Here is a 19,829-nt window from a genome sequence, read left to right on the forward strand (position 1 = left end):
GCATATTAAACTTTTGCACTATTTATTTTGCGTATTATCTGCTTGTGATCTTAAAAAAATGTGTTCTCAGCTATAAAGGTAAAAGTATTGTATATTACTCTTTTATTGAATTTTTATTAATTTCTTTTTTATGAATTATGGAACCTTGAAGTGCAGTTACAAATGCTTAAGGCACTGGGAAAATTAAAGCACTGGATTGTGATAATTTATATTCATTGATTGTTTTATAAACTAATTAAATTAGAGTATTTTCGTGGAATCATATATTGCTATTATCTTCTAGATAAAGGCTGTAAAACTTTCATATAAGAGAAATGGAGACTTAATCCTAGTTTTTCATGTGCTTGTTTGTGTTTTGCTCATGTAGCTTTAGTTTTATATTTAATATGAATTGTCTGGTTATTCTAATAAATTAATTTTAGCTTAGCTTATACTGTCCATTATACATTAAACGTGCATGCGTAAAAGTATTACGCGCATGCGTGAACACATTATGCGTTGACACATGTGCAGAAAGTTTGTAGCTTTGAGGTTCGTATTATAGATCATTCCGGATTATGGGTGTCCAGATTAGCGACTTTTGACTGTATAAGGTATTTCTCTTGCCTTCCTAGCGTGTCTTTGTGGTGTAGTGGTTCTGCACACTGGGCCAGGAGCATAGCTAGAGAGGGCATCTGTCTCCGGGCACAGAGTCCAAGGGGCGCCAAACTGATGTTACGACATTTTAGAATTAAATGTTTTTAATCCTTGGCAAGCAGTAGGGGGTGCGAAATCTTCAGTTGTACCTGGGCGCTGAAAACCCTAGCTACGACTCTGCACTGGGCCAAAGTATTCCATAAGGTCCGTGGTTCGATTCCCGGCGAAGGCGATTGCTCATTTTTCATCTTCCCTGCATCCAAAAAGAATACCTAATGTCCCTACACAGATTTTAAATTATCTTTACTGTAATAGAAATCTAACTTTAAATACTGACTTAAGCTGCTACTTAAAATGTTTACATTCTTACTAAAATTTTATCTAATAATTCATAGCTCTAATAAAATTTCTTTTCCTTGGAGATGGCATAAAAACCTTTTCTAATAATAAATTATTGATTTATTACTTAACAGCTTTAGTTCAAGTTTTCAGCTTTTTAAATTACTCATAATTACTTTTACTTAGAAATTTCATTCTAGATATATACATTAAAGTAGGAGAAAAACAAATTTTCAAGTTTTGTCTATTCTTTTTAAAAAAATTTTTTACTAAACAAATGTATTATATGCATTTATGTAACAAATACACTGAAATCTTGAGATACGAGCACCTCTATATACGAAAAATTTGAGATACGAGGAAAATATGAGTGAAAAAATTGTCTCTAAATATGAGCATTGACTTAAGTAACGAGTGATGAGCCAGACTGTTGATATGCGTGGCCCTAATTCCCGATCCAGCCCAAATCAAGGAATCCCCTCTTCAGATCACTCAGTGTTCTTTGATCTACATGTTTGTGCGCTTGTGAGTTGTTTTTTACATTTAACTTGAAAATTATTATTTTACTATGCTTTCCAAGAAAATTGTTGCCTCAGATAGTGCTGTAAAAGAAAACTAAGGAATCAATGGCCGTTGAAATTAAGGAAAAAATCATAGATAAACATAAGCATATAAGGTATTTCTCCCACTTTCCTAGCGTCCTTCATGGTGTAGGGGTTCTGCACGCTGGGCCGGTATTCCAGAGGTCCGTGGTTCGATTCCCGGCGAACGCGGTTGCATATTTTTCATCTTTCCTGCTTCCAATCAACCTAATGTCTGTACAGTGGCACCCGAACTAAAAGGGTTGTGGATGATTCTCCACACCCAAGATTTGGCGACTAGGTCCCCTAAAACCCTAGTTGCCCTTTAAAAAAGGGAAGTATATAAGGTATTTCTCCCACTTTCCTAGCGTCCTTCGTGGTGTAGTGGTTCTGCATGCTGGGTCGGTATTCCAGAGGTCTGTGGTTCGATTCCCGGTGAAGGTGGTTGCTAATTTTTCATCTCTCTGGCTTCCAAAAAATCTTAATGTCTCTACAAGTGTGGTGTGAGAGTGATGGAATTGGCGAAGACTTACGGCCGTTCGATATCAACAATCTGCTTTATTCTGAAGAAGAATTAAGAAATTAAGAAACTTGATGTTGCCAAAAGAATTAATTGTTACTTCCAAGCACTGTTTTGAAACTCCTAGATGTTGAGAAGCTATTGTTAGTATGCATTAACGAGAAGCAGTTAAAAGGTGATTTGGTGTCGGAAGCTATCATAAAGTAAACTATAGTTATATTACTTACCAGTGTTATTTATCAGAAAAATTGATTTTTATGTTGATATTTTGGGGGTTGCAGAACAAGTTAACTGGATTTCCATTATTTTCAATGGGGAAGTTTGTTTCTAGATATGAGAAATTCACTATATGAGCTCAATGCTAGAACGAATTAAAACTTGTATCTCCAGGTTCCACTGTATATATATATAATATATATAATCCTTAAATAAAGCTTAAAAGTTTATTTCGAATTCCTTGTTTGATTTTATAATAATTTCTTTATCATTGAAGTTACACAAACTAAAAATTCATTTTTCTCAAAATTCCTGTAAGGGCACATGATTTGTTTCTTTTGGGTTTCTAGTTATTTATTACATACAAATATGTATACCTCTTTTATATCCTTCAGTGAAAAATTTTATATTAGAAAGAAAGGGAATAAATTGTTATTTTTTATTTTCAAGTTTTGTACTACATGGAAAATTTTAATAATTTGTTCATTTTTAATTCAAGTTAAAAGTAAGTTATTTAATGGTTTACTCAATATATTAGAATTATTTGAAATAAATTTCTGTGTGATTCTGTTCACTACATTTGAAATACGAAGTGTAACCATCATAAATTTCTTGAACTAGCCATAAGATTTCAGAAATAGAATAAATTAGAATTTTTTTACTTTGAATCATATTATTGCTTTTTATGTTTGGTAAATATTTAGTAAATGAGCATTAAAAAATCTTTTCATTGTGGTTTAAAAAAGAAAAGAAAGAAAGGAAAAAAAAATTGCAGCCTGTCAGCTGCTTTTGCAAAAATTGCAGACTGTGCATTTGGCCCACATGCAATTAGATTTTGAGACCACTAGCTTAAGGTATGTGACAAAGTCTGTTTTTTATTTTATGTGAATTAAAAAATTTTACTTGTTTCTCAAGTTATTAGCTGAAAATTTTAGCTCAAGTAATCAAAAATTTTAAATAAAGTAATCTAAATAGGTTCATTATTAAAAGTCACTTTAAGTGTAAAGTATGTAAAATATTGAAAGTTTCTGAGTCTTCATGTAAATTTAAATGTTTATAAGTGTACAGTCCAAAGTCGTTAATCCGACACCCATAATCCGGAATGATCTATAATCCGGACCTTAAAGCTACAAACTTTCTGCGCATGCGTCGCGTTGACGCATGCTCGTAAGACCTTTAGGGCTGCGAATATGCGTATGCGCATAATACGTTTATGCATGCGCATTTAATGTATAACGAACGGTATAAGCTAAGCTAAAATTATCTAATTCAGTTAATGTTGCAGATTGCGTTGTTCCTTAATCTTCGAATTGGATCCGGCTTATTATTTTTTGCAGTCTGTTAGAGTGATTTTATAAAAGTAAGCTTGAACTTTCGATTATGTCAAATAGAATTTCCGATATATATTTACTGATATGTAAAGGATCTACAAAGCGAAAGTATGTTTCGAAGTCCATTAAACAAAAAGTGGAATTGCTGCAAAAAATGGATAAATGTATATCCTTCGTTTCTCTAACCATTCCGAAATCTGTTTATCAATTTCACGCTACTCTGCGGTGCAGAGGGGGGGGAGACGCCGCGTTGCACAATGGATTGGAAGTTAATCTGTCAGCACTATCCTTATCTTCAGGGCAGATGTTTTTATTTTATTTAGCTTATAATTCCTTACTAAATGTAGTATTTCATACTCGATGTACTCCGTCTTTGATATGATTTAAATCAAATTCCTCGTCATTATATTTTGCTTCCAATAGTGAAGAAAGTGACATAGAGGTTATTAAAAACAAAAAAATTTCTATTGAAAAATTAGTCGGTATTCTCGACACAGCAGTTATAGGACTTGAAGAGCGGAACTTTGTAACTGAAGAAATTATTCTCACATAAAACGAAGCAACTTAAACAACTTACATTGAAAGAAATGTTTAATAAAGTAAACAAATAAATATTAAGCTTTTTTTTTTATAAATTTTGATACCCTTTAGATCATAATTGTTCTTTATTTCATAAATTATGGTTTCATATTTTTAATTTTATAATTTCTGCATGCCATCTTACCAGATTTAAACTGATGATCTATAATCCGGAAAAATCGATAATCCGGAATCGCTGAAGTCCCGATGAGTCCGGATTAACGACTTTTGACTGTACAATATATACACCATATTATGACCACCCTGTCAATAATATGTAGGACCATCTTTAGCCCTCAAAAATGCAGCACCCGGAATGGCATTGACTCTACAAGGTGCTGATAGGTAGTCTGAGGTATCTGGTATTAAGTATTCATCATCTGGTCCTGCAATTCCCACACATTGCGAGGGGGTAGTGTGGCAGCACAAATTTGGCAGCTACAAGTGCTCTATTGGATAAATGTTGGGTAAATTTGGAGGCCAAGACATTACTTGAAAGTCAGCAGAATGTTCTTTGAACTACTCCGTGACAATTCAACCCTTATGACATGCTGCATTACCCTGTTGGTAAACACCATCCCACACCAGAAATACTGTTGTCATGAATGGGTCTGCAACAACGTTCACATAGCACACAGATTCAGGAATTGTTCTATGGGGATTATGGGTCCTAATGGTGCTCCATGAAAACATTGCCCACATTATAATACCCCTGCCACCTGTTTTTTTTTCCCTTCCAACTGTGCATCCGGGAGCCAGGGTTTTGTTTGGAAATTGGTGTATTAACACATGCCCATGGATGTGATGGACCAGAAAACATGATTCATTGGACCATGCAACTTTCTTCCATTCTTCTAATGTCTAATTCCAATGTTTCTTGGTCCATTGCAGACACAGCTGGTGATGTGCCATCAGTGCAGGGATATGCTTCGGCCTCCGGCTGCATAGGTCCATGAACAGCAATATACTCTGCACAGTGTGTTGAGAAACACTGTCTGGGTCACCAGTGTTGTAGTTGGTGGTGATTTTGGCTGTTATAGCTCATCAGTCATGGAGAACAATGCGTAGCAATCTCCACTGTCCTCTGGAATCAGTGTGCCATCGACGACACACTACTAGCCGGCCTTTTGTTGTTTCATCAACCATACACCACTTTTAGCCCCTTCCAGTACGATTTAATAATAAAAAAGTGTGCATGAAGTAACCATTTAATTTTTATTTAAAAAAAACTTGTTTCATTTTATAATTCTTACATATTTTTAATTAATATTCATTTTTACATATTGTTAAATAACATTAAAAACGGTAAATTTAAGAAAAAAATCAGAGCAAAACTTTAAAACTTTAATAAGGTATATGGTTAATAGTCTTCAAGCGTGTGGTACTTTTCAAAACACTTTGGTAAGTGCAAAGGAATCCTGCATTGTTTACACTGCCAGGAAGTCTCACTTCTAATTTTATTCTTATAACACACAAGGCACCTTTTAGGTTTTCTTTTATTCTGAGTTGAAGGAATGTATTCTGGAAAATGTCCCCATCTTTTAGCCTGCAACCTAGCCGAGGTGTCACTACATGAGGGTGGCCATAATGTAATAGCTCTTTGGTGTACATCAAAGTTTTTAAAGCATGTTATTGGCTTCATACAAAAAACTTTTTTATTTTCTGCAGGATTTTTAATTTTTATCATCTAGATAGAATTTTTAGGTTATTTTTTTGGTTGACAAAGAATTCCAAATTCTTTTAATTAAATATAAAAAGATAATCATGTTACAGTCAATATCCAGTTTTTCAGTATTGTAAGTGATAGTATGGTTATTATTTATATCACTGTTTGTGGACTATAGATAATATTAAAGCATGACTAAATACATTCAACTTCTCAGTTTCAAGCACTGTATTATGATTTTTTATAATATTTAATTTTTTAAAAGGATTTTACAGGTTTTTCCTTTTGGGATGGCATAGATTGATTTTCTTTACCTTTTGCAATTACTTATAGGGATAGCATAGATTGATTTTCTGTGCCTTTTGCAATTACTTATAGTTGATATCTTATTAACTTTTAATGTGTATTCTTATTATATATTATTTTTTAAAGTGTGGTATGGGAACCCTGCAGTTAGACCAAGTGTGTTTGTGGACTATAGATGATGTTAAAATTTGGCTAAAAGAAAATGGTTTTGGACAGTACATTCAACTTCTCTGTTATAATCATCGTATTGATGGTAAAGCTCTGTTGACTTTGTCAGAGAATGATTTGAAGTCACCTCCACTGTCAATATCTGTAAGTATTTGTTTTTGTAGTTATTTTGCATAGCAGGCAAGTTTTAAATACCATCTAGCCTATAAGATTTGAGCCTAAGGCTACACATTTTAGAGATCCCAAATCATCCTGCGATTCCTTATAATCCTCTTCCCTAAAAAAGGAAAGAAAAATGAATGTTGAAGGTCTCTACAAAAGTTTTGATCAGATTATCTTATTTGGTCCTTGTTGCAGGAATTGAAAGCTATTTACCTAGTAGTCAGGATTAGAGTATCATCTAGGCCTACAGTAGGGGTCTTCAACCTTTCTCGCCCGAGTGCCACATCAATAAATTCACAAAGATCCACGACCCCATGTCTGTCAAAAAAAAAAAATAGTGTAGTCAAATTATTTATATAAAAAAGGGAGGTTTGTTTTGCAAGACTACAATTGATTCTCAGCCAAGAGATAGTGTTACAGATTTGTATGTATATATATACACACATCATTGGTTCCAAAAAGTCAACTGGAAATCGAATTAAATTGTTTTAAATCAATAAAAAAAAGTATAAAGATGATTATACAGAACGATGTTACAAAATGCATTTGCAATTAAAAAAAGAAAAAAACTTACATTACTGGCAGTAGATGGTAGTTACTTTAGTTTTAATGTGAAATTTGACATTGTCTTTGCTGAATTAAAGCTTCAATATCCGGTTAAATCTGTATTGTTGCAATTCGTAAAGTTTCCTCCAAATATTTGTCTGTCAGCCATATTCTTGGTTTTGATTTTAGGATTTTCATTTTACAAAAAAAGCTGTTCATATATCTAGGTACTGCCAAAGATAGAAGGCATGAAGAGTGCATGTTTATGAATTCCTGAATACTTGTCTTCGGTCACATATTTCGAATAAAAATCAATTAATGTAGGATTTTCAAGAAACTTGCATTTTACTGCAGAGCACACTGTAAATCTATAAATTCTAATTGGAGTTGGAACAATATTACATAAGAAAAAGTAAAATTTTTGAAAAATTCGTCATTTTCAGAAAATGTTATCTCAAATGTCAGGCATGCCAATAAAATGTTTTAAATATCAAGAATAAGAGAAAAAAAATGTTACGGCAAAATGCTGACAAGGCAATTTTTCTTGAAATCAAAATTTCTTCAAATTCAAATGTGGGGCCACCAAAATACCTTCAGCAGGCCCGCGGGTCACGGATTGAAGACACCTAGCTTACAGGATTTGAGCCAAAGTTTTCAAATTTTAGGGATTCCAGATCATCTGTGATTTTCCATGAAATAAGAAAAATTGGTGTTTTTAGAAGTTTCTGTTAGAATATTATACCTGAAACTTCTAATTATCTAAATTGGCCCTGTATTAAGGACTGAAAGATTTACTTTTTTAGATTAACAAGATATTTTAACTTATAACTGATTAGTTTTTATAAATTATTATAAGGGAGGGATTTGTCAGTTATTAGAAAGGACTTTTGATTACTTGTACAGAAAATTAATTGCCTGTAAACATGTCCTGCTTCAATCATAAATAACATTGGCAGCCAGAGAAGGAAGTAATTTTTTAAGAACACCATTTAAGGTGTTCTTTTAAGAGATATTAAATAAAATTATGTTTTGCTTTGAATTCTTAACATGTTTTATTTATGTGGAGCCAAAACCATACATATCACCGTAAAAATGCTAGAGCTGAGTGTATGGGCTAGGGAACTTACTAAATGAAAAAAAATCCATATAGCAGTTAAAATGTGCACTTTCTGTTTTAACTAGGATATTATTTCTTAACGGCTCTTTGTTTCAGAGTTTTTGATGCTGCATTTATGATATCACTATCATTAGAATTATTCAGATGATTGTATGTAATAAGAAATTACTTGAAGTAAAAGCTATAATAATTTTAAAATATTTTCTTGAATATTCTTGAGCAATCTATGTTGCTAAAGCTGTGTTTACTTTTACTCATTTTCTATTTGGATTATTACATCATAACAATTTATTTTTATTGCCATTGAGGGTATGGGTAGCAGGTAGCGCTTCTGACACCATAATAATGATGAATACATTTGTGAGGTTGCAGAATACTTACTTCATTTTGAACTCGCAAACATATTTATTACAATTATGAGAAGCTCTTTACAAATATATATAATTCATGGGTAGCATAGAACAGTTATTGAAGAAGTGAAATATAGTCCTCGTGACGTGAGGAACTTGCTAACGAGCGTCTCTCTAGTCAAGAGTTCAAATTCATTCTGGTGTGTTGTTCCAATGGAAACAATTGGCAGACAAGAAAACAAGATCATTGGTTCATCAGCCCTTCTGAAATTGAGAGCCCTTTGATGACAAACATAGTGCAGAATGCTTATGTCTCTTGCACTGCCAACTGGAATGTATTGTTGTGTCTGCGATATCTGACCATGTCGTCTGGCACATTATAAAAGCTTGGAAACAGTGACTTGCAGGGACTGCACACATGATATTCTAATGTCTGTGTGGTCTGCTGCACTATATTATCCTAAAAAGAAGAAGAAAAAAGAAATATATGTGTCTGTTCTAAGAGCAAAATTTAGTTTTAGTTTCAATCAGCAATAATTTTATAAAAAATGAGCAAATATGATTTGGGATCTTTCACCTACTTAGCTCAACTGTTTTATAACTGTTTTTAATAAAACATGTATACAATGTCATTTGTGTTTAGTACAGTCATGTAGGTATTACCTATGAACTGTAAAATTACTTTGATAGTAGTTGAAAATGATGAGAATGGAAAGTAACATCTTGTTGCTGTTCTGTGTAAGTATACCAACAGTCATGTAACTTCAAAAAAGTTATATAAATTCATCTTTTTCATTTAAATTTCTTTATATAGCATGCAGAAAATGGAAGACTGATTTATTATGTTGAAAACAAAAGCAGTAGATTTAAAAAATAATCTTTGTGTAATTGTGTAAGCTTTTGTATGTACTCGTTAGACAAAACATTAGGTCACCAACAGCAGTTTTCAGATCCTTTATAAATTGAAAAAAATTTCTGCCAAGCTGTAAAATCAAATCCACCAGATACATTGTCTTTGAAACACACAATCTCTGTTAGATAGATGCCCATGAATGACTGTGACTGAGTCACTTCCATAAATTAAGCTGATTAAACTGGATAATGTTTTTTTTTTTTTTTTTTTTTTTTTTTTTTTTCCTCTGTTTGAATAAAATTGCCCTTATATTAAATCTAAGTACTGTAACAGAACTATTTGTATATAACCGAACTATTTAATTGAATACCATATTAGTGGTGAAGAGAACAACTTACTGCCAGTTGACCTTCAGCTACAATTAGGATAGGTTCTCCAGTATTATACGAGGAATATTCAGAAAGTAAGGAACGTTTTGGAATTAAAAAGAAACTAAGTACAAGAAAACAAAATTATTATATGCATCAGAAAGAGCGACTAAAATTCTACTTTTCTACATAGTCACCAAATAAATGGAGGTACTTATCATAGCGGTGGACAAGCTTTGAAATTCCTTCGTCATAGAATTCTGCTGCCTGCAATCTCAGCCACTCAGTGACGTGCATCCGCAGCTCCTTGTCGTCGTCAAAGCGCTGTGTTGCTAGCCAGTTCTTCATTCTTGGAAACAAGTCAAAATCACTAGGTGCAAGATCGCGACTATAGGGCAGATGAGGAAAAATCTCCCATTTGAATGAATTAAGGAGTTCTTGAGTGCAGTTTGCCATGTGAGGTCGGGCATTATCGTGCAAAAACAAAATTTTGACGTCAACTTTCCTCGGTGCTTGTCTTGAACTGCTCTCCTAAGGTTGCGCAAAGTTTGACAGTACCACTCAGAGTTTATATGGCACCTCGTTCAAGAAAATCAATCAGAAGCACACCTTGCCTATCCCAAAACACAGTCGCCATAATCTTCTTTGGTAACAAGATTTGCAAACATTTTCTTGGTCTTTTGGGGGGAACTTGTGTGCCCCCACTGCACTGTAATTTTTTTTTTTTTTTTCACAATATTTTTGGCTGTTTGCTGTTACAAAATTGGTAGGGGTAATTTTTCTTTGGGACATTACAACTTGAAGAAGGATGCAACTTGGAAAGTTTAGAAGGATTTTAAGGCAAGATTTATAGACCCACGATTCTAGAAGATTCAAGAAAAATGTGACAAAATGACAAATGTCTGTATGGTATTAACACATAATGGATGTATTTTACAAAAAATTTGCAATGAATTTCTTACTTTTTGGAGAACATCTGGAAGAACAATGAAAACATAATATTTGAATGTTTTACTTCTGAAACTAGAGTCTTTTTTTTTTTTTAAACATGCTCATCTTTCCTTTATTTTCTCTACTTTTCACTAGACACAATCACGGGAAATATTAAAAATCCTTCTTATTGTATCACATGGACAGGCATTATAGAAAGGAAATTTTTGATTAATAAAGAAATTGGAAAGTGGCAATTTAAAAGATTCATCTAATGTGTCTTAATACACAGGTCTGACGCTAGGCATTTTCCAACCTGGTAAAATCACATGGAATATTAAATTTATATCTGTAGATCCTAAATTTTGCTCACTAGTGCCCTTTTAAATTCTGCTTTCAGTGCCTGCTCTAAATTCTAAAAGTTTTGCCATTTCTAGGTTGTGTTGCTCTGTGTGTCACTAAATTCTAAACATTCTGCCACACCAGCTCTGTAACCAGCCCTTACCATATATATTTCATATTTCTTCTGAATGTTCATATTGCTAAAGAAATAAAATAAAATAAATAGCAGCTTTTTATATACATTCTAAATGTATTTAGCTTTTTTTTTTTTTTTTTTTTTTTTTTTTTTTTTTTTTTTTAGAATAACAGAAATTTTTAATTAAATCCAAAAATTCTAAAATGAAATGATGGAAGCATGTTGAAGAAGCCAAATACATACAGAGAAACAAAATTATTCTTTAAATATATATACAGTTATTATTATGTAAATTACCCAGTTATCATTTCTATTTCCTCCCCAGAATGCAAATCACTTAGATAGTTTTAAAAGTGAGGTTTTTGGTGTGTAAGACAGAATGTAATCTCCGCTTGCTCACTGCATTAGTTCCTGCCAGCTCTGATAATTTGTAACTTTTTGCCTGCATTATCGCTGCCGGCATTTGAATTAGTTATCACGATAGAGTAACTGAGCCAGCCAACTTAAGTTAAAATTAAATTGTATAGTCTTTGACCACTAGTCCACCTTTTTTGTTTGAATTTGACTGTTCTTGTTTAATTACATCACCACAAACTGCAATTGATTTGGTTAGCATAAGAACATGCCTTTAAATGCTTTTTAAATTAAGAGGCTTATTTACAGCTTTGTCTAACTTTGTAGTTACTTTCAGACATAGCGATAATTTGCTTCACGTCTGTCGGGAGAGGGTTGGACTATTTAACTTTTACCAGATTAAGTAAAATTTATTACTTACATTTTTCCTGCAGCCTTAAATAACATCATTTACAGCTACCTCCAAAACAGATATTTTCAAATGCGAATTTATGAACATTACTCCACCAAAAGAAGAATTAAGGCTGGTGTCCCTCAAGGAGGAAATTTGGCCCCGTATTTATATATAATTTTCATGAATGATTTCTCTAGCTATCCAGGCACAGAGTTAGCACAATATGCTGATGATACAGCAATTTTTTCAATATCAATCAATCCTGCACATGCTCAGCACAAGCTTCAAAATGCTGTTGATAACATCCAAGACTGGTTACAAAAATGGAAAATCAAAATCAATCCTCAGAAAAGCAACAATATTATATTCAGACGTACCACAAGAAGACCGGTCTGTAAACAACTGTATATCAATAATCAACATGTTAATAGAGACAACACTGTAAAATACCTTGGAATCTACCTTGACTACAAACTAAATTTTAAAGATCATCTCCAAGCTACAAAAAATAAAACAATGCAAGCATTCATGAGTGTTTACTCAATTATCAATAGTCATTCTAAACTTAGCATTAATACCAAAAGAATAATATATCTACAACTTATAAGACCGGTCATGCTCTACGGATTGCCTGTCTGGGGGGCAGCTGCCCATACTAACAGAAAACAACTGCAAATTATACAAAACAAAATTATCAGAACCATGCTGGGTGCCCCCTGGTTTGCTAGAAATGAAGTCCTGCACAGAGACATAAAAATCAATACTATCGACGAAGAAATTCTAAAGACGGTATACAAATTCTACAGAAAAATTCAAAACCATCCTTCAAATCTTATTCAAAATATAGGCAACTATGACTGTATCATTGAACAATTATATAAAAGATAAAGAACAATTCATCATAATGTTCAATGGTGACATCTGTATATATTCATCTTTATTTATTGTTTTATTTTGTATTTAGCCAAGATCAGGTTATACTTCAAATCCTATGAACTTTGAACTTTTTACTGAAGTATAAGCCTTATTTAATCAAGAATTTACTTTATTTTACTGCATTCGTATTGGTCGCTCAGCGGCCACACCTACATATTCAAGTTTTTATTTTTTCATATTTATAAATTATCTGCATCATCATTATGAACATTTTCTACGTTCACTGAGAATGTTAGTAAGCAGTTCTATGCTTTAGATATGTATATAGTCATCTATTTAATTTAAAATATCGCAAATTATGATAACTTAAGCTTTTCTCGCTCTAACCAATCAACATCACGGTTAGGGATCAGGTGTTCCAGTTCCTCTGCATCCTGTAATAACATCTTGAATTAACGCAACTCAAGACCTGAATTCCCAATAACATACATCTTCTTCAAGATTTAAATTCCCACATTACTAATGCCTTAATTGGATTATTCAAATAAGAACAAGTCATGTACTTTAGGTAATACGACACTTGTAGATTAATGCTAAGACCTGACCTGACCTGTAAACCCTCATAGGTACATTGTGGAGAGGTTGACAAGTTGGGAGATACAGCACACAGAAACTAGTGAGAACATTGTTTTGCATATTGAAAGACTTTTTTAATTCTTAGAAAAGATGCTTAAAGAGAAAGAAATCAATATAAATTAGCCAAAATGTCTGGGCACGCTTCGGATTAAAAAGACGCATAAATATTTTGTTGAGTGTTGTTGCTACAAAACATTTATGTTTTATGTATGATTATCCTAATATTGTCTAAGAATCAGTGACATAAATAGCATGTATTTTAAACTGTGAAATTTTATTAGATTGTGTTTTTAATAGGGCTTTTTAATAAATATTATTAAAAAATAAGTAAAATTTAATAGTCGTCAAGTAAATCCATAATGACTAAGGTTATTTAACTACCTAATTCAATTATTTATAGTAACCTGTTCTGCTTTTAGTCAGAAACGTGAATATCATTTTAACTCGATGAATGTTAGCAGATCTGATTGGAAGAAACCCCCACATCACCCTCCAAAGATTTTTAAAAGACATCTCTTTTAACCATATGATTTGAAGTTTTTTTCCCTTTTATCTTGCTCTACCTGTTGCTAGAGCATTTCTCCATGCTTTCATCAGCATTAAAGGTTCATTTCAACAATTCATCTGATACAATGTGTTTGTGCATTTTGGATTTTATTAACCATTCGTCTGGCGCATAATAACCTTCAAAGTTTTGTGCCATTAAAAGTCAACCAACCAACCAACCATCAATTATTTATAACTGGTACAAGATAAAACACAAAAATGTAAAAATTCATGTAAAACTTATTCTTTGTATTTAGTGAGACCTAAAATAATACAAAGCAATTTAGTATCACTTCTGGTGCTTAAGTGGCTTATTAGAACCTTAAAATATGTTAACTGAGTTACAAGTAAGGTTCTCACCTCTCCCGGAATTCCAGTATTCTCCCAGAATTGGGCCCTGAAAATTAAAATCTCCCGGCTCAGAGAAGGAATTTAAAATAAATATTACTCTCCCGGAATATCAGGTTTCTCGAAAATAATGATACAATGCGCACAGTCGAATTGGTTGAGAGTATCGAAAATGACACGACTGCGCACAGTAGCCAAAGAACATCTATTGTCAATACATATTCTTTGCAGCAGCGATCTATGGTGAGTGGTGAGTAAGTGCCTTACGAATGAGTCGTGGTTTCATGCCAGCGTGTTGTGGTCATGCACCCTCGTCCCCCTCACCCTCTCATTTTCAATCCATTCTTTAATTTAGTCTGCAATTAGCTAGCTATCCATGAAAAGGTGTGTATTTTGAATTTATTTAAATGCTTTCATAATAATGTCTAGTGAAAAAAAAACGATTCTGATTCTGCAAGTGAACAAGTGCCACAAAAAAAGACAAAATATTCGACGTTGTTTCAAGACAAGTGGTTAACTTAATTTGATTGGCTTATGAAGAGAGACAACTTTAACAGAGAATGTAAATTATGTCAGAAAACGGTTAATATTAAGTATGAGGATGTTAGAGTTATAACTCTAACCTAACTGTACATTACCAAAGCAAGAAACACCAATCGTTAATATTGAATAGGGATTCTTCGCAATCGGTTTCAAACTTTTTCGTAAAGAAATCTTCAAAAGAAAAGGACACTATATCATCAAGTGAAATTACTTCAGTTTATCATGGGATTAAGCACCATAATAACCAGGATTGCACAAACAAATTGTATAGCACTCTATTTCTAGATTCTTCTTTGGCAAAATGATTTCTTGTGGTAGAACGAAATGTACAAGTATTTGCAAGAGTGTGCTTGCTCCTGCAGCTCAAGAAATACTTTTAAATGAGATTCAGGATGATTTTTCTTCAGTTGCAACTGCCAAAGAAACCTTTTTTCTTCTCCTGGAAACTTTTTCCTCTCCCGGATTTTGACAGTCAAGATGTGGCAATGCTAGTTACAACCCTTGGAACTCTACACGAAGCTACGACACTAACTGCATCAGACAGAGCCCAACTAACTTTCAAAACTTACCAACCGTGCTCACATCAGGCCTTTCAGTTTTGTTCTGATCATCAGGTCTCTTTCTCTAGGCAAGGAGCTGCGGTGACAACAGCCAGTCTCTTGTTATAAATCATTCTGATTATGATTTTACTTCTCATTTTAACCTATGCCGCTTGACATAAAATCTACCTGCTATTTACTAAACCTCTAGATTGAGCAAGTATGTGACAAAATGAGACGTAAAAAAAAAATCAGTATGAAACTAACTATTAGTAAAACGTAAATAAAATGTCACTTATCTTGTCTCAAATAAGCTGAACTATTATAAGTGTATAATATTTAATGCTATTTGATAAATTGCATAAAGTATATTTTATTCTCAAACTTATTAAAAATTATGTTAATTAAGTGATGTTTAATAATAATGCATCCTAATTACAGATTTATTTTATTTTTTTGGATGGTATTACAAAAGTGAAGTTCAGGCAGAGATAATATTTTTAATTGAATTTATTAATTTGCTATTTGCTCATAGGTCCTTAATTCTTTTCATTAATGGTCCTTAAAAATACTTAATTTTCATGTGCAGAAATGTGTACAAACCCTGTTGATGGATTTGTCTGCTTGTTAGTCAGACTTGTGCTACATATGGACAAAGTGCTGTTTCTGATTATACAGTTTGAATTTTTTTTAATTAATATGTACTCCTTCACTAGGCAGAGAGGAAAGGATTCCTCATGGAGAACTTTTTAAGGAAAACTAGCTCACATCCACATTACACAAGCGGAAAGCTATGAAAACACCTGTTGCAACTCTCAGGGCTACAACGTGCAGGTTACAAATTAAGTAATCACAACAAGGATTATTAATATAAAAGATTTTAATATGGATATCTCATACAAGTGGAAAACGTTAAATTACTCTAACAACTGCATACATATAACTGAGTGAAAAGGGAATTCCCCCGCTTAATTCGCAGTTAAAGAAAAAAAAAAAATAATAATAATAAATGTCCAATCAAAAGCGGCGCTCCTTCTGTCGACTTTGCCCAGCCGTTACGTAATCATCTGTCTGAAGAAAGCGTCTCCTACAACACTCATGCAGCCAACCTATTTGTTGGGACTCGTAGCATGGACTGAACTACCAGTGTTCAGTGGCTTTTCCTATTTGGACGCTGGTGGGCATTTGAGACGTGTAAGTGTGAAAATGTCAGCTTTGAAGATTATATCCATTCTGTATGACTATTCATCGTAAATGACATATTAAAAAGAGCTGTTGTTGAAAACCCATATTATATAGTTCAGGAACTCTCAGACAATCTAAATATTCCAAAAAGTTCAGTACATGATCATTTGAAGAAGATTTGATATGTAAGCTATTATGATGTATGGGTACCTTGTACTTTAACAGAGCAGGATATGCTTTTTGAGTTTTCACATGTGATTCTTTTCTGGGGGATTTTTAAACGCCTCATTATTGAAGATAAGAAATGAATACTGTACAATGATGTTACAAAGAAAAAGATCATGGGTGAACCAAAAGAATCTCCTTTAATACCTGAGAATGAGTTATCTAAAAAATCTAATGCTTTGTGTATGATGGAATTATAAAGGAACTGCAAACTAAGATTTGTTGCCATCAAATTAGAGAATAAATTTGGAAAAATACTGTTTCCAGATGGCAATTTTAAAAACGAAAATTGAAGCAAAGTGCTCAGAAATGACCAATTTTCAAGGCACTCTTATCTCTGCCTACCATTTCAGTGAATCTCAGACAAAAACTTTCTCAGTAGAGTTAATATGTTTTGTCACCTTTCATAATCACTAGACCTTGCCCTGTCAGATTTTCATCTCTTCATGTCCCTTCAGAATTCTCTGAACGATCTGGAGTTTACCTTTTTGAAGAATATCAAGCAGCATCTTGATAACTTCTTTACAAAGAAAGCCCTATCAACTTTAAAAAAAAAAAAAAAAAAAAAAAAAAAGTTTTCCAGGTGCCAGAGAGATGACAGAAAGTCATAGAACAAAATAATGCTTATGTACTTCAAAAAATTTGCTTCTGTAAAGCATCATTTTTATTTATAAAAATGTGTGACCCAATATTTTTCTTCCGATTTACTTTATAAACAAAGAGTTTATATAATAATTATTGCCATTTGGTTTTAGTGGAAGTAAACTGAAATTGGAAGCATATGTGTCGGTCTACAATTATGTAAATTTTTTTTTATTTGAGTGGATTCTTCTTCAATTTCACTACAGTGTATCACAGGCCAAGGCCATCTAAATAAGCTTCCTTCAGTGGGTCCAATTAGTTGTTATGGTCCACCAAAGATTGATTTTTAAAATCTTGAGATCTGCCTCCACACAGTCTATCCATCTTGTGCGAGATTTTTCTCCTTTCCTGATACCCTCTACACTTGCAGAAGTCATTTTTTTAACAGGATTCAAGTTGTCATATCTAAAAATATATCCAAGCCGCCTGACACGATAAGATTTAGTGACTCAGGCAGTATTAAGTGGTTCGTATCTTCTATGTATTTCATGTTAAAATAAAATTTTCCATCTATTATTTTCTCTAACTGGGCCATGTATTTTTTGCAGTATTTTTCTTTTAAAGATTAGAAGTCTTTCTTTATCTGTTTTTGTTAATAGCCAGCATTCACTATGATACAATATGACAGGTCTAATAAGAGTTCTGTAAAGATATATTTTTGTCTTGAAGATTAATAATTTAGACACTAACAAATTATTTCAACAATAATAATATCTATTAGCTCTAAATAATGTATTATCAATTTCAAGTTTAATATTTTATCATTAAAGGTGATAGTACCGAGATACGTAAACTGAGAAATGCTCTCAAAAGTATGAGAACTTATTTGCAGTAGGAGGGGATTATGTACTTTACTAGTTACTGACATATATATATATATATATTTATACACTCTTTAATGGTTAATTCAGTGTCTCTGGCTGCTGACTCCACAACTCCCTGTTTACTTCTGCCAATAATGTCGATGTCATTAATATATGCTAGCAACTGTATAAATCTCTGAAATAAGGTGCCTCTAGTTATAATTCTGGTATTTCTAATAGCCTTTTTAAAGGTGATATTAAAAAACATATATGCAAGCGCATCACCTCGTCTCAACCCCCTTTCAGTATAGAATGCCTCTGATCAGACATGATTTTAACTCTGCAGTTTACTCTCTTTAAAGTCAGATAGATCAATCAATTTCTTAGGAAATCCAAATTCCAGCATTTTTTCAAACATTTTTCACAGTATATGCTATCATAAGATGCTTTAAAATCTAGAAAAAAAGATGAAAGGTATCAACATTATGTTCAGTTTTTTTTTTTTTTTTCTTCCAAAATTTGTCTAATAGAATGAATTTGATGAACAATAGATTTTCTAGCTTGAAATCCATATTGGTAGCTACCTATAATTGTAGATGCCAACATTATGTTCAGTTTTTTTTTTCTTCCAAAATTTGTCTAATAGAATGCATTTGATGAACAATAGATTTTCCAGCTTGAAATCCATATTGGTAGCTACCTATAATTGTAGATGCATATGGTAACAACCTATTATATAAAATATGGGAGAAGATTTTAAATGCAATATTTAAGAGGGTGATACCTCAATAGTTGTTACATTCCAGTCTGTCTCCTTTCTTAAAAATGGGACATATGGAACCCTCTTCCTATTTAATGGGTATCCGCTACATAGTGCAAACATTAACCTGATGAACAGCATCAATCAATTAAGGTATGCCAATATTAATTTAGTGCTGCTTTAATACTCTCTGGTCCTGCAGTCCTGTTGTTATTTAGATTCTCAATAACCTTCCTCACTTCACATAAAGATGGTGCATCAGGTTCCAGAGTTAGATCATTTTTAACAACACTCAGGTCGATATTTAGATCATCCTCCTTCCCTGGAAGATCAGTTCCACAGAGATCTCTAAAGAACTCTTTCCATTTTTTTATCACTTCAACTTGATCACTTGTCGGCTCACCATCATTTTTTCTGCAAGAAATTGTCTTGGGATAGGCAAAGTGAGATAGAGAAATTCTTAAGTAATCAGTACACTGCACATCAGTGAAATTTCATGATTCTATATCTCAAATTATCCTGATTATTCTAAATATAGATAACCTATGGCTAATAAATCTAGCAGTTTATGGTGGGCTATATACACATTTTATCGAGCTCATATTCCAGCTATTTACTGGTTAAACTCTTCAGCTATGGCTGTTGAATTCTGAGCTGTTTTTGAAGTACAAGGTAAATCAAAACTGGTGGCACAGAAAGAAAGCATACCTGTGATTACCATAATTAATTAATTTCACAAATACAGATATAAGTAAAATAAGTTGGAAGAAAGTTTAAAATAAATACTTTTGTATTTTATTGTCATCCTAACGTTTACACAGCATGTGTACAG

The 19,829-nt window shown here is 32.8% G+C and overlaps 1 protein-coding gene across 2 annotated transcripts in view; it reads left to right on the plus strand.

Moving 5' to 3' along the window:
- The window catches only part of SMSr (Sphingomyelin synthase related), a 67,367-nt gene that overhangs the window by 1,836 nt on the left and 45,702 nt on the right, over nt 1-19,829 (plus strand). For both annotated transcript variants that reach the window (XM_035374988.2, XM_035374989.2), the window contains exon 2: nt 6,301-6,486. In XM_035374988.2, coding sequence (XP_035230879.1) covers nt 6,307-6,486 — 180 coding nt within the window. In that variant the 5' untranslated portion in view covers nt 6,301-6,306. The remainder of the gene's footprint in view (nt 1-6,300; nt 6,487-19,829) is intronic.

The sequence above is a fragment of the Stegodyphus dumicola genome, chromosome 1 (genome assembly GCF_044657685.1).
Source record: "Stegodyphus dumicola isolate Sdum_Otavi_A_Nest chromosome 1, ASM4465768v1".
In the NCBI taxonomy this organism is placed as follows: domain Eukaryota; kingdom Metazoa; phylum Arthropoda; class Arachnida; order Araneae; family Eresidae; genus Stegodyphus; species Stegodyphus dumicola.